The 25,766-nt window shown below is 42.4% G+C and overlaps 1 protein-coding gene across 1 annotated transcript; it reads right to left on the bottom strand.

Annotated features, from left to right (window-relative positions):
- Positions 1–283: 283 nt before the first annotated feature.
- On the bottom strand, positions 284–24,320 carry LOC115789044 (GTPase IMAP family member 2-like). The gene is made up of 3 exons (XM_030742220.1): positions 24,234–24,320; positions 544–1,061; positions 284–292 (listed from the first exon to the last, which is right to left on the bottom strand). The coding sequence occupies exons 1-3, from the start codon at positions 24,250–24,252 to the stop codon at positions 284–286; spliced, it is 546 nt and encodes a 181-aa protein (XP_030598080.1). The 5' UTR covers positions 24,253–24,320.
- Between the last annotated feature and the right edge of the window lie 1,446 nt (positions 24,321–25,766).

Below are 25,766 nucleotides of genomic sequence, written 5' to 3'. Positions count from 1 at the left end.
TTTTTTAATGATCATGGTATCTGTGATTGAAATGTGATAATATCTTCCAAAACTTGTATCATTTTCTTTGCCTACTTTGTATCTCCCTGATTTCCCTTTTGTTACTCTCCAATTTACTGCAGATTTATGTGTTTCTAACTGTGTAAAGATGTTACTTCCTGAGGCCCCAAATCATGGACATTACTTTTAGCTTTCAACTCAATTCAGGTCAATTAGATTCATATAGCGCCAAACACAACTGGTGCACCTTATTTCATCTATCTCAACAAACACCTGGTGCATCTCAGTTGTCCTAAACAAGAGCAAACGTCTCACTGAGGTATAGAAGAATAAGCAAGGTGTGGGAATTCTTCTACGAACACACTGTAAATGAAGGAAACACACAATAAACGATCCCAGTATCAAAATACTGCAACGTGGGAGAGTGCTGAATAAAGACCTAAGCTCTAGACTCCTGACAAACCTCAGTAACAGAGACCTTCTCTCATAGTATGAGTGTCCCCCCTCACAGATAGTGTCCACTTTATCTAGCAGCTCCTGTACCTGATGCCTGTCTTCCATCTCTTTGTTGTTGAACACATGGTAGACACCACCACATCTCTTCAAAATCTCCTGCAGGTTCTTGTCCTCGCTGATAAACTGCTCCATGTCGGTGTCTTCCAGTCGGTCTCTGTAGGTGAACAGCACCATAGTATGTTTGGAGATGTCATCATTCAGCATTGTCTGCAGAGTTTTCAGCCCTTCCTTTTCTTGTGGGGTGAATCTTCCGAGCTGGAGGATGAGGAGGAAGATGTGAGGACCTGGAGAGCTCAGCTCAAGAGCTTTTTCCAGCTCTGCTTTCACCTTCTCTGCAGTCAGCCGAGTGTTGAGGAGTCCGGGGGTGTCGACCACAGAGACTCTGCGACCCAGAACATCAGCTTCCTTCTTTTCACTGCTCAGAGTCAGAGGGCTGGAGCTTATCTTACAGCCAAACTCCTTCTTTCCCAGGATGGTGTTTCCTGCTGAACTCTTCCCCACTTTCTCCTGACCCACCAGCACTATCCTCAGGTCTGAGCCTGAACCTGCAATCAACACAGGACATCAGGGGAGGGCAGACTGCCAAATACAACTAAGCTAACTATTAACACACAATCACTTAGCCAGTGAAAATTTCACAGTTCTTTGAGATTTAATGTTTCCATTTTAATGCTTGATTTAAAAAAAAAATCTCATTAAATGAGTTATAAAAGAATAAAAATGAAATATGAACACAGAGACTCTCATGCAACAAATTTATATTTATTAACATGTCAGAACTTCCTGAAAGTACATGGAAACCAAACTGTGACTGTGTTTAGCCATTTAAGCTCTCACTTTGATCAACACAGAAATATCTTTATGATTCTCTGACAGATTCTTACAGAAATTATTAACAATTCAAGATAACCTCAGAAATCATATCAACAAATCAGCAGTGTGAGAAAAATCTGTTAACAGTACGGCATGTTGACTATTTTTGGACAAAATTTTATAATAAAAATAAAATGGTTAATAGAGTCTTTAAATGAATTGAATGAATAATTGATTGGTAAAAAAAAGTATATATTACTGGATAACGCATGAATTGGTTCTCATTGCTATTGCTGCAACTGCAGCTCCAACTGCCATTGTAGCTGTAGCAGCAGCAGCTGTAACAAATCTGTCAGTTGTAGCAGAGCTGGTAGCAGCTGAATCAAATCTGTCAGTTGTAGCAGAGCTGGTAGCAGCTGAATCAAATCTGTCAGTTGTAGCAGAGCTGGTAGCAGCTGAAACAAATCTGTCAGTTGTAGCAGAGCTGGTAGCAGCTGTAACAAATCTGTCAGTTGTAGCAGAGCTGGTAGCAGCTGAATCAAATCTGTCAGTTGTAGCAGAGCTTGTAGCAGCTGAATCAAATCTGTCAGTTGTAGCAGAGCTGGTAGCAGCTGAATCAAATCTGTCAGTTGTAGCAGAGCTGGTAGCAGCTGAATCAAATCTGTCAGTTGTAGCAGAGCTGGTAGCAGCTGAAACAAATCTGTCAGTTGTAGCAGAGCTGGTAGCAGCTGTAACAAATCTGTCAGTTGTAGCAGAGCTGGTAGCAGCTGAATCAAATCTGTCAGTTGTAGCAGAGCTGGTAGCAGCTGAATCAAATCTGTCAGTTGTAGCAGAGCTGGTAGCAGCTGAATCATCTAAAGTACGTGTGTTGTACTCCTCTGCCTTTTTTCTGGCTTCTTCAGGTTTCAAATTTGGATCATCTTTCTGAAGTTTTGCCATCGTTTCTTGTATGGCTTTTTCTGAATTTTCAAATATTTCATTGGTGTAGTATTTCCCTCCGTTATTTTCAATCATTCTGTTGATTTTCTTCAGCAGCTCTGTAACCTGAGAGTTATCGTTGTCTTTGTTGTTAAAAACATGATGTCCTCCACCACACTGACTGATAAAGTCCTGGAGAGCTTGACTGTCACTGATGACATAATCTATGGAAACATTTTCCTCCTTCAGGTCATCTCCACGAGTGAACAGGACCACAGTGTAACATGCTGATTCTTGTCCAAAGACGTCCTGAATGATTTTCACTGTTTTTTGGTCTTCCTCGGTAAATCTTCCAGTCTGGATCACAACCAGGAAGACATGAGGACCGGGAGCAGATAAGAAGGAGCATCGAACAAGCTCTTTCTTCAATTTTTCTGGATCTTTTTCTATCTCAAACAGACCTGGAGTATCAACAATAGCCAGCTTTTGACCATCAAACTGGCATGTTTGCTTCTCACACTTTTTTGTCACTGAGGAAGGAGACAGCCTTGAAAAAAAATATTTTTCCCCTAAGATGGTGTTTCCTGTTGCACTCTTGCCAGCTCCTGTTTTCCCAAGAAGAACAATCCTGAGGTCGCGTTCCTCTGCACCTACAGGAGAATTTGACAAACAAATTCTGTTACTGATAATTGCTGATGCTGTAAAAAGTTAAATTTACCAAACCTTTTCTCTAAACAGCCACAAAACAATCCATTTGAATTTTTTAGTGTCAGTAGTGAGCTAATGGTAAAGCAGCCACAGTAACACGAGTGCACAAATGTACTCCAAAAGGTCAGGTACTGAAAATGCAAGTAGCTTCACAGGCTCATTTAGAAATAAGTCCAATGTTATACAGTGAATTCCAGTGGATTTGTTTACTCTGTAGTGGCTGTGATCAGCTGCTGGTGCTCAGAGGTGTACTACCATCTTTGGATTCAACAAAGTACTCTCACAATATACACCAATCAGATATAACATTATGATCATTGACAGGTGAAATTCAATTCAATTCAATTCAATTCAATTCAATTCAATTCAATTCAATTCAGTTTTATTTATATAGCGCCAAATCACATCAAACAGCCGCCTCAAGGCACTTTGTATTGTAGGTAAAGACCCTACAATAATACAGAGAAAACCCAACAGTCAAAACGACCCCCTATGAGCAGCACTTGGGAAGGAAAAACTCCCTTTTAACAGGAAGAAACCTCCAGCAGAACCAGGCTCAGGGAGGGGGGGTCATCTGCTGCGACCGGTTGGGCTGAGGGGAGAGAAAAAGACATGCTGTGGAAGAGAGCCAGAGATTAATAACAATTAATGATTAAATGCGTGAAAAACACTGATTATCTCTTTTTCACCTGTTGGTGGGATATATTAGGGAACAACTGAGCTAAGTTCATGTTAGATGCAGGAAAAATGGGTAAGCATACTTGAGGGTGTTTATTTTGAGCAACTTTGTATCACACACCACAGGTTCTGATAGAAAGTTGTCAGAATACACAGGGCATCACAGTTTCTTGTGTATGGGCTTGATAACTGCAGACCAGTCAGGGTGCCCATGCTGACCTCTTTTCACTGCTGAAACTGCCAAAAATGGGCACGTGAGCACTTGGTCTGGTGATTCCTGTTTTCTTTTACAGCACTTGGAAAGCTGGATTGCTTACTTTGGGAATACCCGGCTCCAGGATGCACTGTGAGAAGAAGGCAAGCCAGTGGAGACAGTGTGATGCTTTGGGAAATTATCTGCTGGGAAACCTTGGGTCCTATCATTCATGTAGATGTTAGTTTGACGGGTACCACCAACATAAGTATTGTTGTAGACCATCTACACCCTTTCTTGGAAACAGTATTCTCTGATGGCTGTGGCCTCTTTCAATTCAATTCAATTTTATTTATACAGCACCAAATCACAGCAGTCACCTCAAGGAGGTTCATACTGTAAGGTAAAGACCCTACAATAATTACAGAGAAAACCCAACAGTCAAAATGACCCTCTATGAGCAGCACTTGGCCACAGTGAGAAGGAAAAACTACCTTTTAACAGGAAGAAACCTCCTTCAGAGCCAGGCTCAGAAAGGGGCAGCCATCTGCTGCAACCAGTTCGGGTTGAAGGGAGAGAGACAGAGATTAATAATAAATAATGACGGAGGGGTGTATAAACAGAGTAGCCTAGGTCTATTGCAGCATATAAGCTTGATGAAAAAGGAAAGTTTTAAGCCTAATCTTAAAAATAGAGAGGGTGTCTGTCTCCTGAATCCAAGCTGGGAGCTGGTTCCTCAGAAGAGGGGCCTGAAAGCTGAAGGCTCTGCCTCCCATTCTACTCTTAAGTATCCTAGGAACCACAAGTAAGCCAGCAGTCTGAGAGTGGCTCTATTGGGGTGATACGGTACTATGAGCAGGGATGAAAGTAGTTTTAAACTCTTGCCGGTACTACAAAAACCGTGTGTGTGTATATATATTCATATATCTCTCACAGGCTGGTTCATGGCCCGTAACAAGGAATGAGGGGAGGCAAAGGTATAGACCAATCAGATTAGTTTTATTGAAAAGTAAACAAATCAAAAAGAAAGATAAATATGTGATGTGAATATGTCAATATGTCCTGTGTATGCAGTATATGACTGAGTGGCCATGTATGTGGAAATCTGAATGAATATTACAATGCAAAACCAAACCAGAACAAAAGATAAACTGAGGTTAGAGCCAGCCTAGTGGAGCCCTGCTTAAATTAGTGAGCCCAGGTGGCTCCAATTAGTCAAGGCCCACCTCTGGGCCCTCAGGGGGTGGGACAAAAAAAATATATATATATATATATTATTTTTACATATATAAATATATATTGTTTACAGCTGGGATCAGCTGTTAGCGCTGTGCAACAGGAGCGTACTCCCGGAGGAGCGACCCGAGATTCCGAAGGAATTACGGCGTCGGAGGAGGGGATGCAGAGCTGGAGCGAAGTACCGGAAGAGGAGGAGACGGTACAAACCGAGCATTCCATCTATTCTCATGGGTAACGTAAGATCTTTACCCAACAAGATGGAAGAGCTGACGGCGCTAACCAGACTCCAGTGGGAGTACCAGCAGAGCAGCCTCCTGCTGTTCACGGAGACTTGGCTCATGGACCACACACCGGACTGGAGGGCTTTCAACTGGTGAGAGCGGACCGGAGCATGAGGGAGAGTGGTAAGAGGAGAGGTGGGGGACTGGCGATGTACGTTAATGAGAGATGGTGTAACCCAGAACACATCACTGTGAAGGAGCAGCGCTGTACCAAAGACATTGAACTGTTAGCGGTTAGCATTCGGCCATACCACCTGGCCCGGGAGTTTTCACATGTTATTGTGTTAATTGTTTACATCCCGCCGTCGGCCGACGCTACAGCAGCCTGTGAGGACATCCACACCACCGTCTCTCAGTTACAGACGGCACATCCGCAGTCCCTGATTATCATCTCTGGGGACTTCAGCCATGCCTCACCTTCTTCCACTCTCCCTAACTTCACCCAATATGTTGACTGCCACACAAGGGACAATAAAACTCTAGACCTGCTGTTTGCCAACACAAAGGAGGCTTACAGCTCATCGCCTCTACCCCCGCTTGGCCACTCGGACCACAACCTGGTCATTCTTCACCCCACCTACACCCCCATTGTGAAGAGGAAACCCCCCACCAAAAAGACAATAAGACTGTGGTCTGAGGACTGCAGTGAGGCCCTGAGAGACTGTTTTGAATCTACAGACTGGCAGGAACTCTGCAGGCCTCACAGTGAGGACATCAACACCCTCACCCACTGCATCACAGACTACATGAACTTCTGTGTGGAGAACACTGCGCCAACCAAGAAGGTACGGTGCTTCTCCAACAATAAACCGTGGGTGACCCCAGAGCTGAAGGCCCTGCTGAACGAGAAGAAGAGGGCCTTCAGATCTGGAGACAAGGAGGAACTGAGGAGAGTGCAAAAGGATGTAAAATACAAGATCCGGAGAGGCAAAGAGAGCTTCAGGAGGAAGATGGAGGAACAGCTCCAACATAACAAAGTCCGAGAAGTCTGGAGAAACATGAAAAAAATCTCTGGCCACTTCGAGGACAATGGAGGAGCCACAGTGTCTGCTGACCGGGGGTGGGCTAACAACCTGAACCTGTTTTTCAATAGATTTGACTCTGGGTCGTTGACCACCTCCCCCACCCCTCAGCTCCCATCTGCCCCCTTCCGTATGCTGACCCCCCCCTCTCCTGGTGCAATGCCATCATTGCCTGCGCTCTCCTCACCCTCACCCACAGCGGAGCCAGCCCCATCACCCACCCCAACCCAGCCTCACATCCACCTCACATCTGATCAGGTGAGAAGTCAGCTCAGGAAGACGAAGATCAGTAAGGCAGCGGGTCCAGATGGAATCAGCCCCAGACTGCTCAGGGACTGTGCAGACCAGCTCTGTCAGGTGGTCCTGCACATCTTCAACCTGAGCCTGAATCTGGAGAGGGTTCCTGAACTGTGGAAGACTTCCTGCATAGTTCCAGTGCCAAAGATCGCACATCCCAGGGAGTCCAACCACTACAGACCTGTGGCCCTGACTTCTCACCTGATGAAGACCATGGAGAGGCTCATCCTGCACCACCTCCGCCCACTGGTGAGCTCAGCGCTGGACCCCCTGCAGTTCGCCTACCAGCCTGGCATCGGGGTGAACGATGCCTTCATCTACCTGCTGCACAGATCCCTCTCTCACCTAGAGCAGGCAGGAAACACTGTGAGGGTCATGTTCTTTGACTTCTCCAGTGCTGAGGTCATCGAACCAGCTGCTCTTACAGAGGCCTAAAACTAGACTAAAACAGAGAGGTGATCGAGCTTTTGCAGCAGCAGCACCAAAGCTATGGAACGATCTACCTCTCCATATCCGCACAGCTCAGACGATACACACATTTAAATCTCTATTAAAAACACATTTCTTTTCCTTGGCATTTGGCTGCAGTGCTACCTCCTTTTAGATGATTGTTTTATGGTATTTTATGGTACTTGTTTTAAACGTTTTAATTTTTAATTTTCTTATGTTATTTATTGTTCTTAATGTTTTTATTTATTTATTTTTATTTTATTATTTTATTTATTTATTTATATATTTTTATTTTTATTTAGTATAGTCCTTGGGGTTACAGATCTTGTACAGCACTTTGGTCAACGTCGTTGTTTTAAATGTGCTTTATAAATAAACTTGACTTGACTTGACTTGACTTTCAACACCATCCAGCCTGCACTGTTGAGAGGGAAGATGGAGGGAGCCGGAGTGGACAGGCAGCTGACGGCATGGATCATCATCTACCTCACCAACAGACCACAGTATGTGAGGTGCCATGACTGTGTGTCTGATGTAGTAGTCTGCAGCACGGGGGCGCCACAGGGCACGGTCCTCTCACCCTTTCTGTTCAGTCTGTACACCTCAGATTTCAGGTACAATTCAGACCATTGCCACCTACAGAAGTTCTCAGATGATACGGCCATCATCGGATGCGTATCAGATGGGAACGACCAGGAATACAGGGGTGTCATCAGTGACTTTGTCGGCTGGTGTGAGAACAACGCACTCCAAATCAACGCCAGCAAGACGAAGGAGATGATCATAGACTTCAGGAGGAAGCCACCCCCTACAGCACTGGTGAACATCCAGGGAAAGGACATTGAGACAGTGGTCTCCTACAAATACCTGGGTGTTCATCTCAATAACAAGCTGGACTGGAGTACAAACACAGACGTCCTGTATAAGAAGGGCCAGAGTCGACTACACCTGCTGAGGAGACTGAGGTCCTTTGGTGTCTGCAGGACTCTGTTAAAGACCTTTTATGACTCAGTGGTAGCATCTGCCCTTTTCTATGCAGTGGCCTGCTGGGGGGGTGGATGCACCGAAAGGGACAGGAGCAGGATCGACAAACTGGTGCGGAGGTCTAGCTCTGTGTTGGGATGTCCTCTAGAGTCTGTGATGGTGGTGGGTGAGAGGAGGATGTTAGCAAAGCTGATATCCATCATGGACAACCCCCATCACCCTCTGCATGAGACTGTGGGTGAACTGAGCAGCTCCTTCAGTCAGAGACTGAAACATCCTCACTGCAGGAAGGAGCGCTTTCACAGCTCATTCATCCCAACAGTAGTTAGACTGTACAACACTTCATAATGTCTTGAGTCACTTGGACACTTTACCTCCTCTGCCATCACTTTATCCATATAGTCAGATACATTTTATTTATTACACTCACCAGAGGTGGCAAAAGTACTGACATTCTGTACTTAAGTAGAAGTACAAGTACTTGTGTTAAAAAATACTTTGGTAAAAGTCGAAGTACTGGTTCAACTTCTTTACTTAAGTAAAAGTAAAAAAGTACAGGCTCTGAAATTTACTCAAAGTAAGAAAGTAAAAGTAGCTCTTTGGAGGACGTTTCTACCTGCTATTTTTGTGTAAAGCTAACTGAACCTTATTATATATTATTGTAATATATAAACTAATACATGAGAACACAAACGTTATTCCATCTAAATTTTAATTCTAATGAATGTACTCAGCTTGAATCACAAACTGTGAAAGGGAATTTAAACACAGCTCTATTCTGTGTCCTCCATAGTAGAGGGTGACTGTGTCTCCACCTAAACACAAACATGAGGATACTCAGGGGTTACAGTGGGATTCAGAAGGTGGAGGAACCCTAAGATCAGCTGTAGTGGCTCTGCATGGGGAGAAGAATCACAGCTTTCTATTGTGAGCTCCAGTAAATGATGTTGGTGTGCAGGCTGTGATCAGCTGACCTGCTGCTGCTGCTGCTCTGAGGTTTACTGCTCTGTGTGGATGAAGTGAACTCACAAAGATGTAACCCAGTATTTCACAGCTATCTGCTGATCTCCATCCCCTACACTGACAGCATACAGGCTGTAGAAATAAGATAAGATAACATAAAACTTTAATAATCCCACGACGGGGAAATTTGTGCATTACAGCAGCTCAATACAGAGAAAAAATGAAAAGGATGAGTAAGAACAAATAACTAAACTAAAAACTAAAATTCAATAGAATAAAATAAAATAGAAATGTTGGATTCAGTGATCTCAGCATCAGCAGCTTTGATTCAAACTCATCTCTGCTGCACTGATGTAACCTGTAACTCTGACCATGAACACAAACACTGCGCTCCAGTCCAACACAGAGCTTTACTGTAAATACAGTACAACAAGATAACCTGTTTATTACGTACTAAACTGCAGTATTTTCATACAAACTTTGAATAACACAAAGTTTGTATGAAAATACTGCAGTTTCATACAAACTTTGAATAACACAAAGTCAGTATACTTCAGTTTATTTTCCAGTCCTTACCTTTAAATCTAACCTCTCTTCTTCCTCTCCTGTCCTCTTTCTCCATCTCTGAGTGAACTTCTCTCTCTTTGCTCTCCCTGAAATACAGCAGCTCTTCTTTTAGCTAGCAGACACACTGTGTGACAAACTGCACACACTTTGTGTGTTTGCTGATATTTGTTGAGCATTTAAAAACGTTGCATTTACCTGACACACGTTACTCCCTTCATGCTCGCTCCTCTTCAGTAGCGCTAGCTAAGCTGTTTATGTGCCGCAGCGCAACTTACGGACTCGGTCCGGCCCGATTATAGCGCTATAAATGATACATTAATTACATGGGTTTGTGTATTTAATCCCTTTGTACCCGATAAGCCCCGGTGATGGAGGATACGCAGTACGATTGTCTCTTATATGTTAATATTCCTCCGGCTCAGATCGCTTGATGACTGAAGGCGCACTGACCGAAAACGCAAACTTCTCCCTGACGTGTTAAAAAGTAACGAGTCTGTTTTGAAAATGTAAGAAGTAGAAAGTACAGATACTTGTGTAAAAATGTAGGGAGTAAAAGTAAAAAGTACTCAGAAAAATAAATACTCAAGTAAAGTACAGATACCTAAAAAATCTACTTAAGTACAGTAACGAAGTATTTGTACTTCGTTACTTCCCACCTCTGACACTCACCCATATAATGCATACCGTGTATGCTGTGTACCTTACCGGCTACAAATGTATATAATATTTTGATATCTGTATATAGTGTTTTGACGTGTGTGTATATGTGTGTATATGTAAATGTGGGTATTGACACTGATATATATATTTATGTATATAGTACTTATGTATATGTGTATAGATTTTTGCTATTTTATTTTATTCTATTCTATTTTAGTTTAGTTATTTGTTCTTACTCATCCTTTTGATTTTTTCTCTGTATTGAGCTGCTGTAATGCACAAATTTCCCCGTCGTGGGATCATTAAAGTTTTATCTTATCTTATCTTATCTTAACAGTGGTGCTCTCATTGTCAGAGTGTGAGCAGTAAGTAATAGCTCTATGGTGCACATTTTTTTGGGGTTTCTTTTGTTTTTTTTGCCTACTCAGAGCGTAGAGCAGGCTCTGCAGCGACTACTTATAGTCGTGCTGGAGAGTCGGGGGGGGGGGGGGGGGGGGGGGGGACTCCAATTTGTTCACATAAATGGGGAGTCTTCTTCTCACACTAAGGTTAATTATGGAGTTCCACAGAGTCCTCTAATAAGGGCTAATGCAAAGAGACAAACAATTAACATTTTCACAAATGGTCAATTCTCACAGTCACACCTAGGGCTAATTTAGATACACCAGTTAACCTTACCCCATGCACGACTGTGGGAGAAAGCCAGAAAAAACCCACACAGATCTAGTGATAACATACAAAATCCACACAAAAAGGCCCTGGCCAGTGGAATGATTATGATTGCTATTCTACAGGATGTATGGCTCTTATATTCTTGAAAAGTGACCAAGAGCTCCATTTCTGTGTTGTCTACTCAGCCAGTAGTTTGGTGAGAGCTGGCTAGCTGGGGTGGGTATTCTTGTATCCCCTTGGCTTGCTGGCTGTATGTTGGAGTTTTCACCAGTACACTAGAGGGCTTCTTCCTGGTGCCTTTGGGCTGGAGAAAGAGTCCTGCACTCATACACCAAATGACAGTTCAGAGTACCCACCCTTTTCTGGAGTCGGATATTCCATCTGGTGACTCCGTCGTCCTGCTGGGAGACTTCAGCGCTCATGTGGGCAATGACAGTGAGACCTGGAGGGACATGATTGGGAGCAACAGCCTGATCTGAACACGAATGGTGTTTTATTATTGGACTTGGTTTGTAGTTGCAAAGAGGGAGCTGAGCATAAAAGCGAAGCTGCCAATTTACCGGTCAATCTACGTCCCTACCTTCACCTATGATTGTACGCTTTGGGTAGTGACCAAAAGAATAAGATCGTGAATACAATCCATACAATACAAAATGGGCTTCCTCCTAAAGGTGGCTGGCCTCTCCCTTAGTGATAGGGTGAGACATGCAACCATTTGAGAGGGGCTCAAAGAAGAGTCACTTCTTCACATCGAAAGGAGCCAGTTGAGGTGATTCGGGTATCTGATTATGATGCCTCCTGGGTAACTCTTGGGTGAGGTGTTCTGGGCATGTCCTTCTGGGAGGAGGCCCCGGGGCAGACCCAGGACACTCTGGAGAGATTATGGCCCTGTTTACACGACACCTTTTTAAAATGAAAACGGCATCATTTTGATGCGTTTTGGCCTCCCATTTACACGACAACGGCGTCGTTTTAAAATTTAAGTTGTTTATGAACTTCAGTTCATGAAAGAATTTGTTTGACTTGCATAGATGTCACCGTCTTAGCTGTTTACCATATGTTACCACATTATTATGCGACTGTTACTGAATGATTTAGCCTCACTGGCATATCTTTGTTTCCATGGTATTACCCTCAGTTTTTGGGCCTTTATTATCCAATTATATAAATTTCAGTGGAATATTACTCAGTTGTAACTGCTTTTGCTTCCTTGATATTACACGGTTTTTACCTGATTATTACCTTGGTAGTTGGCTAGTAATAACTTGTAAATTTCCACATCATTACTTTTTTGTTTCCACCTGGTTACCCCATTAATACCAAGTTATTACTGAGCTGTAATAAAAAGTGCTACTGGACATTTGAAGTCAAAACTCTCCAAACTGACAAGTATACAAAAAATAAAACCTTGAACATTGTCTCAACATTATATTATTTAGGTTTAATCACTGTTGGAAGATTTTTTTTCTACAATTAAAAAAAATAACTAAAAGCTGGTGTGTTATAGCTGGTGCATCTGTTTAGACTGGACAGATTTTAAATGTATTGATAACAGTCAAATTTGTGTAAATAGCACCTTTAGAAATCAGATACAATAATAAAAGATAAAATAAAGAAAAATAAGTGCAAAAACACAAACTGTTACTAATTCAATTCAATTCAATTCAATTCAATTTTATTTATATAGCGCCAAATCACAACAAACTGTCGCCTCAAGGCGCTTTGTATTGTGGGTAAAGACCCTACAATAATACAGAGAAAACCCAACAGTCAAAACGACCCCCTATGAGCAGTACTTGGTGACAGTGGAAAGGAAAAACTCCCTTTTAACAGGAAGAAACCTCCAGCAGAACCAGGCTCAGGGAGGGGCAGTCATCTGCCGCGACCGGTTGGGCTGAGGGGAGAGAAAGACATGTTGTGGAAGAGAGCCAGAGATTAATATCAATTAATGATTAAATGCAGAGTGGAGTATAAACAAAGTAAATAAGGTGAATGAGAAACAGTGCATTATGTGAACCCCCCAGCAGACTAGGCCTATAGCAGCATAACTAAGGGATGGTTCAGGGTCACCTGATCCAGCCCTAACTATAAGCTTTATCATAAAGGAAAGTTTTAAGCCTAATCTTAAAAATAGAGAGGGTGTCTGTCTCCCGAATCCAAGCTGGAAGCTGGTTCCACAGAAGAGGCGCCTGAAAGCTGAAGGCTCTGCCTCCCATTCTACTCTGAAGTATCCTAGGAACCACAAGTAAGCCAGCAGTCTGAGAGCGAAGTGCTTTGTTGGGGTGATATGGTACTATGAGGTCTTTGAGATAAGATGGTGCCTGATTATTCAAGACCTTGTATGTGAGGAGAAGAATTTTAAATTCTATTCTAGATTTAACAGGGAGCCAATGAAGAGAAGCCAATATGGGAGAAATCTGCTCTCTCTTTCTAGTCCCTGTCAGTACTCTAGCTGCAGCATTTTGGATCAGCTGAAGGCTTTTCAGGGAGCTTTTAGGACAGCCTGATAATAATGAATTACAATAATCCAGCCTAGAAGTAATAAATGCATGAATGAGCTTTTCAGCATCACTCTGAGAAAGGATGTTTCTAATTTTAGAAATATTGCGCAAATGCAAAAAAGCGGTCCTACATATTTGTTTAATATGTGCATTGAAGGACATATCCTGGTCAAAAATGACTCCAAGATTTCTCACAGTGTTACTGGAGGCCAAAGTAATGCCATCCAGAGTAAGTATCTGGTTAGACACCATGTTTCTAAGATTTGTGGGGCCGAGAACAAGAATTTCAGTTTTATCTGAATTAAGAAGCAGGAAATTAGAGGTCATCCAGGCCTTAATATCTTTAAGACATTCCTGCAGTTTAACTAATTGATGTGTGTCATCTGGCTTCATTGATAGGTAAAGCTGAGTATCATCTGCATAACAATGAAAATTGATGCAGTGCTTTCTAATAATACTGCCTAAGGGAAGCATGTATAATGTAAATAAAATTGGTCCTAGCACAGAACCCTGTGGAACTCCATAATTAACCTTAGTGTGTGAAGAAGACTCCCCATTTACATGAACAAATTGGAGTCTATGAGATAAATATGATTCAAACCACTGCAGTGCAGTACCTTTAATACCTATAGCAAGCTCTAATCTCTGTAATAAAATGTTATGGTCAACAGTATCAAAAGCTGCACTGAGGTCCAACAGGACAAGAACAGAGATGAGTCCACTGTCAGAGGCTCTAAGAAGATCATTGGTAACCTTCACTAATGCTGTTTCAGTACTGTGATGAATTCTGAAACCTGACTGAAACTCTTCAAATAAACCGTTCCTCTGCAGATGATCAGTTAGCTGTTTTACAACTACTCTTTCAAGAATCTTTGAGAGAAAAGGAAGGTTGGAGATTGGCCTATAATTAGGTAAGACAGCTGGGTCAAGTGATGGCTTTTTAAGCAGAGGTTTAATTACAGCCACCTTGAAGGCCTGTGGTACATAGCCAACTAATAAAGACTGATTGATCATTTTTAAGATTAAAGCATCAATAATTGGAAAGACTTCTTTGAACAGTCTAGTAGGAATGGGATCTAACAAACATGTTGCTGGTTTGGAGGAAGTAACTACTGAAGTTAACTCTGAAAGATCAACTGGAGCGAAAGAGTCTAAACAAATACCAGCAGTGCTGAAAGCAGCCGAACATGAAGAATAATCTTTGAGATGGTTATGAATAATTTTTTCTCTAATGTCTAAAATTTTATTTGTAAAGAAATCCATGAAGTCACTACTAGTTAACGTGAAAGGAATACTCGGCTCTACAGAGCTCTGACTCTTTGTCAGCCTGGCTACAGTGCTGAAAAGAAACCTGGGGTTGTTCTTATTTTCTTCAATTAATGATGAATAGTAAGATGTCCTAGCTTTACGGAGGGCTTTTTTATAGAGCAACAAACTCTTTTTCCAGGCTAAATAAGCATCTTCTAATTTAGTGAGACGCCATTCTCTCTCCAGCTTTCGGGTTATCTGCTTTAAGCTGTGCGTTTGTGAATTATACCACGGAGTCAGGCACTTCTGATTTGAAGCGTTCCTTTTCAGAGGAGCCACAGTATCCAAAGTTATACGCAGTGAGGATGTAAAACTATTGACGAGATAATCGACCTCACTGGGAGCAGAGTTTAGGTAGCTGCTCTGCACTGTGTTGGCACATGGCACTGAAGAGCATAACAATGAAGGAATTAGATCCTTAAACTTAGTTACAGAACTTTCAGAAAGACTTCTACTGTAATAAAACTTATTCCCCACTGCTGTGTAATCCATTAAAGTAAATGTAAATGTTACTAAGAAATGATCAGACAGGAGGGGGCTTTCAGGGAATACTGTTAAGTCTTCAGTTTCTATGCCATATGTTAGGACAAGATCCAGAGTATGATTAAAGTGGTGGGTGGGCTCCTTCACATTTTGAGAGAAGCCAATTGAATCTAACAATAGATTAAATGCAGTGTTGAGGCTGTCATTCTCAGCATCTACATGGATGTTAAAATCACCCACTATAATTATTTTATCTGAACTGAGCACTAAATCAGATAAAAAGTCTGAGAAATCAGACAGAAACTCTGAGTAAGGACCAGGTGGACGATAGATAATAACAAATAAAACAGGTTTTTGATTTTCCCAATTAGGATGGACAAGACTAAGAGTCAGGCTTTCAAAAGAATGAAAACTTTGTCTGGGTCTTTGATTAATTAATAAGCTGGAATTGAAGATTGCAGCTAATCCTCCTCCTCGACCTGTGCTTCGAGCATTCTGACAGTTACTGTGACTCGGGGGTGTTGATTCATTTAAACTAACATATTCATCCTGCTGTAACCAGGTTTCTGTAAGGCAGAATAAATCAATACGTTGATCAATTATTAAATCATTTACTAATAGGGACTTGGAAGAGAGAGACCTAATGTTTAACAATCCACATTTAATTGTTTTATTCTTTGGTGCAGTTGATGAAGCTGTATTATTTATTGTTTTTGAATTTTTATGCTTAAATAGCTTTTTGCTGATTTTAGCTTTGGTTTTTGGTGGTCTGGGAGCAGGCACCGACTCTATGGGGATGGGGTTTTGGGGGGATGGCAGGAGGAGAGAAGCTGCAGAGAGGCGTGTAAGACTGCAACTCTGCTTCCTGGTCTCAACCCTGGGTAGTCAGTTTTTAGGAGGGTTAATAAATTTGGCCAGATTTCTAGAAATGAGAGCTGCTCCATCCAAAGTGGGATGGATGCCGTCTCTCCTAACAAGACCAGGTTTCCCCAGAAACTTTGCCAGTTATCTATGAAGCCCACGTCATTTTTTGGACACCACTCAGACAGCCAGCGATTCAAGGAGAACATGCGGCTAAACATGTCGCTCCTGGTCTGATTGGGGAGGGGCCCAGAGAAAACTACAGAGTCCGACATCGTTTTTGCAAAGTTACACACCGAGTCAATATTAATTTTAGTGACCTCCGATTGGCGTAACCGGGTGTCATTACTGCCGACGTGAATAACGATCTTACCAAATCTACGATTAGCCTTAGCCAGCAGTTTCAAATTTCCATGAATGTCGCCTGCTCTGGCCCCTGGAAGACATTTGACTATGGTCGCCGGTGTCTCTAGCTTCACGTTTCTCAAAACAGAGTCACCAATAACCAGAGTTTGTTCCTCGGCGGGTGTGTCGCCGAGTGGAGAAAAACGGTTAGAGACGTGAACAGGTTGGTGGTGTACCCGGGGCTTCTGCTTAGGACTACGCTTCCTCCTCACCGTCACCCAGCCGGCCTGTTTTCCCTGCTGCTCGGGATCTGCTGGGGGGGAGCTAACGGCGGCTAAGCTACCATGGTCCGCACCCGCTACAGGGGCCTGGCTAGATGTAGGATTTTCCAGGGTGCGGAGCCGAGTCTCCAGTTCAGAAAGCCTGGCCTCCAGAGCTACAGATGCAGCCACCGAAAATGGCCGGCCGATCCGTGACGCGACCTTGGCCGGTCCTTGGCCGATTCGTGGCCGAACCTTGGCCTAAACGCGATCCCCCGCTAATGACGTAGGAATTCCGGCCACTGGTGGGAACGCCCCTAAGCAGCATTTGGGGAAAATGGTGGTAATGTCTTGTTGATCCACCAGGAGGAGCAGTAATAGTGGAAGCGCATTCATTTACAGCCCGCTGTATACTGTACCAAGGATCCTCACATCATTGAACTGTAATTGTAAGCGGAACTGTCCATTAAAAACAATAGAAAGATGAGAGTAAAGCGGTCATTATAGTGGAGCAGTGAGTATTGTCTGGAGGGACGGGCTGGGCTTGAAGTTCAGCCCGGGACCTCGGACAGGCTCTGAGCGCTGCACCGCCAGCGAAACTGGGTAAAAAAATAATTAAAATAATTCTGATCACCAGCCGGTTTGGCCTGGGAATGACCTGGGAAGCCTAATCCTCTCATCAGTGTCACATTGTTCTTCCAAGTCTTCACAATGTTAAGCTTTTTGTTTGTTTATATTTTCCCTTTTATTTTATAATCAAAACTGCGACCAAAATGACTCCTTCCCAAACTAATAATACCGGCAGTCGTTATTGTATGCTGAGCTAGGGTTAGGGTTAGTAATTGCATAATAAGTGGATTAATATTTACTTCTTTGACTCTCCTCCACCTGCTTCATCAAACCTCAGCAGCAAACATATATGAAGGCAGCAGCTGACACAGTAACAGTGAGCGCAGCACACTGTGCAGTCTAAACTCTGCTCTGATTAATTATAGGAATGTACAGCGAGTCAATCAGGATTGTGAAACGTCAGCTGCAGAGTCTCCATCATCAGAGCCCTGCCCGGTTCATTTTCCATTTTATAAACAATACTTTAGAGGTTTTAGTGAAGTCACACTGTGACAGTGACGTGCATTAGTGTGTGTGTGTCATCAGTGGCTATAAAAGGCCTTTTCTTAAAGGATAAAGTGGTGTTTGAGGCACAGTTACGACGGAGCGGCGGCTCTTTGAAATGGGACGCAGCCTTCCTGCGGCAGACAGCTAGCAGCAGGAACCGGACGCGCCAGGTTAGCCTAAGAAGCTGCTGAGGCGTCCGTGACAACCACCATAGCAACAGCCTTTTAAGACCGTTTTAAAAACATCCTCAGAGTTCAAACGAGCAAAAATATATGATTTGAAACAGTTACAGCTGCAGAGCTGTGGCGGCTTCTTTAAACGTTGTTTACATAGATGATCATGAATGATACGATGTAGCTAGCAGTGTAGCTAGCAGTGAATGAGGTGACGTCATTGTGTGCGCATTTCACAGCTGTCTGTCTCAGTCTGTTGTTGATATTACTCCAATTAACATGTGTTTACTTTCTCTGGACCATCTCAGGTCCACCGTTACAATTTCAGCCTACAAAATGATTTAAATATGAACACACACTCTAACATCAGTGCGCTTTATGAAGTCCAATCCTTAAAATAAATATTATGTTTGTAAACATTCATGTCTCTGAAATAAGTACAGCTGTTCATGTTTGTCATTACCATTTTATTTGTTTAGAGAATTGTGAACTTCACATTGTGTATCTAATCAGAGTCTCAGCAACCTTCAGTCAGAGACTGAGACTGGATCACAGCTTTAACCTCTGCAGAGTCACAGACAGACACAAACCTTCCAAATCACACACAAGCAGCCCAGTCTCATCATTTTTGGATGCCTCTACTGTACACTACACTGTGATCAATATATTAAAAATTATAAATGAAAAGATAACATTCACATAAAGCTGTTTGAAAGTAAAATTAATAGGTACTTTCCAATAATATTTTTAAGGATCTCTGTCAGAGACCAGACAGAGCCATGACTCTCAAGAACCAGAGACTGAAATATGGAAAGAAAAAATCCCTATGAGAAATAAATGTGCAACAGTAAATATTTTGTCCAGTGGAAAATAAACGTTTTGAATCAAAAGCTTCGGATATCATCAAACCAGAAAAATAGAACTCATTTTTTTCTTTAATAACACACCTTAGCATGTAGTAATGTGACACATTTCCAAACAACAATACATAGATTTTATTCAATGTTTTGATTGTGGCAGTGAAAACACATGTTGCTGTGCACTGAGACCATGAAGCCCACTTCTCTGAAGCAGCTTCTTCTTCTTCTTGGCATCAAAACAGAGGTGGGAGAAATCTACCAAAAGGAGAAAGAAGACCATCTGAGGTGAAACCAGTCAGGACAAATGATTAAATTATATATAGTAGTTCAATACAGCCTCTCGGGTAGCTTTGTGTTGATTTCAGCTCACTGCTCCTGTCTGTGGACCCGTGGTTTTTATGTTTGTAACCATTTAACTTCCATTCATCTATTTAACTCAGGGAGGAGAAATGTCAGGTTGGTGCAGGCTGGTGAGTTTAGGAGGGAGGTGCGTTTGGTTCTCTGTTGTCATTATCTGAAAGATTTGGTTCACCCTGTGGCTGGGCTGTATCTGGGGTTACGTTGGACCTGTCACACTTAGCAGGTTTCCCAGGTTGGTGTTTATGGTTTAGAACTAGCTCTGGAGCATCATCTGTGGCTGTGTAGGGTCCCGTTGGTTTTTGCTGTTTCTCCAGATCTGCGTTGGAAATTAGGTTATTGATCTCAGTGCATTCCTAAACAGGCTGAACAAGGTTATATAGCGTCACCCTCCTAAAAAAATGGTCAAAGACATTTTTTAAATTTTATTTTTGTCCAAATTAAATTTTCAACATTCAGTTCAGTTTTTTGTGTTTTCTGAAAAGCCTGAAAAAAATCAAGGGAGGGTGACGACATGTTTCATGGCTAAATAACATAACTGCTGCAGTCTGATGGTGATAGCAAGATCTGAAGCAGTGGGTGACGAGGAAGAGGAGGAATACAACAATTTGAAGAGATCCCTCAGTCTACAGTCAGCACAAAGGCTACATTAGTGGCTGTTTGAGTTTCCTTCCATCTGCTGTGAACCTGAAGCACGGAGAACACAAAACATCTCTTCCAAATCTGGGATCTCAATTACAAATTTGTTCTTATTAAAGGTGAAATATGTGTTGTGACCTGGCTTTTTATACACCTGGCCACCCTGGGTCATCAGTGGTAACCCATCCCCACCCCCACACCCATCCCACACACATTCCGATCTACTGGCCCCGTGTACATAACAAAAGGTGGCCTAATGAGATGTAAACTGCCATTTGGAGGCGCTTGGTAGAAAAAGGAGTAGTGTGAAAATGCTGGTAGTTCTAGTGGTCCAAGTTGTTCACCCACTCTACTCTAAGGTGCCGTTTACACCAGACCGTTTTCATTTTGAAACGGTGTCGTTTTGATGCGTTTCGGCCTTGCGTTTACACGACAACGGTGTCGTTTTGATGCGTTTCGCCCTTCTGTTTACACGACAACAGAGTGAAAACGATGTGTTTCAGAAACGGGGTCCAGAGTGGAGCGTTTCAGAAACGCACCGGCTTGCGTTTTCGTGTAAACACTTGAAACCGGGGTGATTTGAAAACGCTCGACTCGCACATGCGCACTATGGTTGCGACGGCCAGTTTTTCGCGCACGCGCAAACTGATAAACAGTACTCGCGGATTCACGAGTGCTTCTTATGCTTTTCCTGTGTTTTTACCGTTTTGTAATTCAGCGTTGTGTGCAGCAGCGATCCAACCTCATCATCGGTCCACACAAAACCTCTCACATTGGCCGTTTTGTAAGTAATGAACAATTTGCCGCACTACCTACTGTGTCACTCCACGCATGCGCGTCTTGCGTAAACAAACTGCAAAGAGAAAACCAACGCCAACTTGTGGCCTGGCATGGGAACTACATCGTTTTCATCGTTTCACATGTCCTCGTGTAAACGCGGATCGTTTCTGAAACGCCATCGTGTAAACGAAAGGCTGAAACGCATCAAAACGACACCGTTTCCAGTGAAAACGGCTTCGTGTAAACGGCACCTAAGTCTCAGAGTGGGCTTGGTTTGTGGCCTGAACTTGAGTTCAAGCTTCTCCAAACTCCACTGGTGTTGCTCTGCTGTAGCTGGTCCTCCATCTTCTTTCTGTAGGTGTTTTTTCCATCCCTGATTTTCCTTCTGTGATCCTTCTGCACAGCTCTCAGCTCCTCCTTATTTCCTGATCTAAAGGCTCTCTTCTTCTCCTTCAGGAGAGCCTTTGTTTCAGAGCCACAGTTATGTACAACAAGTAATACTCAAGTGAATGTTAAACATGTATTAAAAGAAAAATGATTCAGCTCAGCTCACAAGAAACTGCTGGATACTATTCTGGAAATGCCTAATGAATACAAGGCCACTGTGAGCAATGACAAACCTTTAAACATGATAACCAAAAAGTACATATTAAGTATCATTGCTCACCTTTATTTATGAGAATGTCACTTCTCAAAATGATTGCATGCTGTCAGCTCTCATGGGTGAAGTTTGGCTTTGAGGGTTGGAGAAGAAGCTTTCCAGCACCTTTGGATTTCCAATTCAGTTCTGAAAGAGCAAAGACACAAACTACAATGATGTATGAAGTGGAAATGTTTGATTGTTGCTGCAGCACTAAACAGGTTTACAAACTGGTAGCTGATATAGCCTGAATATTAAAGATGAACCTCCTCTTCCACAAAAATGCCAAAAATTACTGATTCATTAATATGTAAAACATATTAATGAATCAGTAACAAAATTATGGTGTTGAAAGTAAGTAGCCTGATGCTTCTAGATTAGTGATTCCAAAGCAGGCTGAGTCAAAACCTGAGATGGAGACTGGGTTTGTTTAAAGCTGAGGACAGTGAATCAGTCCCTGCTCACTGACAGGATTCCCAGAGTCTGGAAGCTAATACACTGTAAGTAATACACTGTAATACACTGTAAGTTTCAGCTCATTGTCAGGTGCTGGCAGGTTTCATGGATCCTCAGGTTTGTCACAGAGGATCACAACAGTCACCTCAAGGCTCTTTCCACAGAAGAGCTGAAGGCTCTGCATCCCATTCTACTCTTAAGTATCATAGGAACCACAAGTAAGCCAGCAGTCTGAAGTATAAACAGACTGCTCTTTGTTTATATAGTGAATATAAGAAACTTGCTAATATAAGGTTTGTTTACAGTGAATATAAAGAAATCACGGGAACCTCCCCAGCAGTCTAGGCCTATAGCAGCATAACTAAGAGAGGCTTCAGGGTCACCTGATCCAGCAACTGTGTTCAGACCAGTATCATTTTATTTTACATTGTGATAAGCCTGGGTCAGTTCAATGCAGATTAAACGAAGCACTGTACTCGCAGATATTGAATATGGATGCACTGAAGCTCATCAGGATATTTATTTGGAATCTGTGGCTGAAAATAATCATTTTACTTAACTAGTAAGTCCAGAAGCTCATATTTCTGTCATAACATTGTTTAAATAGTGAACGCTTTCCTACGATATCCGCTAACATTTGCACAGAAAATTTAAGCTAGCGTCTCAAAGACGGCAAAACCCGCAATAATCTCTACAAATGCATCTCAGAGTTGGGATATCAGCGCTCTCTTACACCACATTAATCTAATTTCAAGTGCTTATTGAACTCACTGCCTTAATAATATCACTATATAAACGCTGTCCATTGAAATCCTCTTACCTGAACACTGCAGCATCCGCCGGAAGTCAGCGAGCATGGCTTCTGTAGTCCTTCGTCTGTAGTCCTTCTCTGTCAGTGATCCTCCGTTAGAACGATAACTACCTTCTCGACTGACTACGAGGTGCAGACGGCCCTTGCTGGCCCATATCTACAGGCCTGAAAACCGCTAATAAAGTCAGTAATTACCTGATAACACCCGAAGCGGGTGAACTAATGCAATTAGCTGGACAGCAACGGGAATACGCGTGACCATGGTTACGGCCGATGGGGTGATGGGTACTGTAGTTCATTTATTTATTCATCGTTGGTTCATGGATTTAACAGAGGAAAAACGGCTTCAGACCACGGAACTCACAGAAAAAATTGGACACCGAATATAGCACTAACCATAAACACGTAAATATAAATTTAGACCTAAAAAGCCCCACAAATGTCATCGTTACAACCATAAGCAGCACCCCACATTAAATGAAACAAGGAGAAATTCATGTCAAAAGGAAAAGTGGCGCTTAAGGATCGCAATTAAAGGCATAATTCAGCTTCTGAGCTTCCAGTTCAAAAGAAAAGGGGGGAAAACAGGGGGACAGGGGGCAAAAAAAAAAAACAAAAAAAAACTATACTGCAGCTTAGAAGCCGTGCTCAGAGGCACGAACTTTATCCCACTGCATTTCAGGCAGGTTAGAAGTCGTGCCGAGTAACACGAAAAAAAGAGGGAATTCGTGTTCATGAGCACGAATCAATAGATTAAATTTCGTGACTACTGCACGAACTGCCGTGAGACCGGGTTGGCTCAGCGCAGCACCGCTTCTTTTTTAACCTACTGTATTTATTTACTTATTTAGTTAAAAGATGAAGTGAAACAAAGGAATCTTTTGGTGATTCGCAATGGAAATGTGTGAAAGGTCATACTGACAAAAATTTTAGGCATCTATTTTAGGTTTTCAAAACTTGATACTTCACCAAAACTTTTTTGAATCACAGAACTCAACGTTTTTGTTAAGAAGGCGCCACCTTTTGGTGACAGTCTACAATTGAGGGAAAGGGGTGTGTTCATGCTGGAAAGTAGATACGCCCAGGAGAAGGAGGGGGACTTCCAGCCCGACGACAGCCGGACGTCGGCCAGCTGGGAGCTGGACTTCAGCTGGCCGACGTCTGGCTGGATGCGGCAACATTAGGTGGCTGCATCTGTACAAACAGACTACATTTATTACAAGTACCGTTACTGCTAAAGGAAGCTGAGGAGTAACTAAGCATGTGACACCCAGAGCAGGAAAGTGCAGGAGAGACAGGAGAAGAAGCCATGCTGGTAGTGAGTCGGCTAAGGGCTAAGCTACTAGCTAAGCTAAGCTAGCGAATTTCTAAAAACAAATAAAGTGAATAATGTGAATACAGGTGATTCAGCAAAGAGTGTGCTATTTAAAGTAGGTGAAGATTACACTAAAATATGTTATTATCCAGATAAATCTAGTTATACAGATATAACAGCTAACAGACAGCAAAACACTGTGCTCCGAAACAGGAACAGGAAGTGATACAATACCGCAGTGAGAGCCAACTCTGTTAAGTCAAATAATCACTTAAACAGAGGGCTACTGAGCTTTATTACTTTATTTTTAATTAATTATAAAAAATGTTTTAGATTTATTGAATAAAATCTTTTAAAATGTACTCACATGCTTGTTTGGTGGCCATGCCTGACTTTATCAGATGGTTAAATAGTGAAATGTAGTCTCAGCTGATGTTCTGCTGCCTGTTTTCTTTTACATGCCAGCTTTGTGATATAACCTGTTTCTAGTCCCCTCCCTTTGAACATGTGATGCAAATCTGTTTACCTGTGTGACCAGTTCAGGGAAGGAAATCCATTCACATCACATTCATACCAGATATGAATTTCCATGAGGGATCATTAGTTTATTTTATTTTTATCCAAATTATATAAATATATAGGGTTAACAGGGCCCCACCTAGGAGGAGCAGCCCAAAGTAAAGACATGGATCCGCCCTCCTGTAGGTCCACCCCACACAGGAATTGTGGTAGGGGTTAGGTGCAATACAGGTGCTGGACATAAAATTAGAACATCATGAAAAAGTTTATTTATTTCAGTAATTCCATTCAAAAAGTAAAACTTGTATATTATATTCATTCATTACACATAGACTGATATATTTCAAATGGTTGCTCTCAGTGAGAGGCAGGGAGCTGGGGTGGGTGTTTTTGTATCCCCTTGGCTTGTTGCCTGTAAGTTGGATAGTTGAGAGGGTTGCTTCCCTGTGCCTTCGGACCGGGGAACGGGTCCTGACGGTTGTTTCTGCTTAAGTCACACAGGAGTAAGGACAGGTGTTCTGCTTATCATGGACATTGTCCCCATTGTTTGATTGTGAGACACCAGTTCAGGGAATTTAGCCTTTGAGTCAAAATGTGTCTTCTGCTTCTGTATTTTAAAGCTCTGTGTAAATGTTGTATTTGGAGCATTTGCACTGCAGATTCTCTGCATGGACCTGCTCCCTTGCTAATAAGTAATAAAATTTCTCTTCTCTTCAGATAGCAGGTGTGATCTTGTGCCTTTTGTCATAATTTCTCCAACATCTTAGCCCTTCAGGATCTGCTGGGTTGTGGAGGATGATGAGATCCAAGAACTCTGAAACACATGGTGTCTGAATCAAAAGCTATGTTAAAATATTAAAAACAACATAAGCAATACCCATCCGTAGGAGCCAGTTGCTCGGGTGAACTCCATGCAAACTGATTGGCCATAAGTAAGAATATTGATTTGCCAGGAAATGTGCCAAAAGTAAATAAAAAAGGTCTCACACAAACAAGAAAATAGGTGGCAGCAAAAAATGAAACAAGAGTGAAATAAGGAAATAATACTGTAGGCCAGAGATGCAGTAGATCCTCCACCCCCACCTTGAGAGTGAAACTGCATCTCATCTTAATCCAAATAGAACAAACTGGTCCAGCAGCTCCTCTAGAAGTGACACGCCCAACTGCACCCACAGTCACTCATATGAAAATACAAAGTGTAGATGAAAGGGAAGAATAAAAATACTCTAGGCTGAAAGAAATCTTTGACACACACACAGTGGAGTTACTCCTGAAAGCATGAATAAGAATAGCCATTTGAACAACAGCTTAAAAATGCTGCTTGAATGGATGCCTTATCTCATCCTACAAAGAAAAGTAGTACAACATGCCTTACAGCGGG

The sequence above is a fragment of the Archocentrus centrarchus genome, chromosome 1, assembly GCF_007364275.1.
Source record: "Archocentrus centrarchus isolate MPI-CPG fArcCen1 chromosome 1, fArcCen1, whole genome shotgun sequence".
NCBI classification, from domain to species: Eukaryota; Metazoa; Chordata; class Actinopteri; order Cichliformes; family Cichlidae; genus Archocentrus; species Archocentrus centrarchus.
The sequence above is the reverse complement of the archived record's forward strand: the minus strand, read 5'-3'. Positions and strand labels throughout refer to the sequence as shown.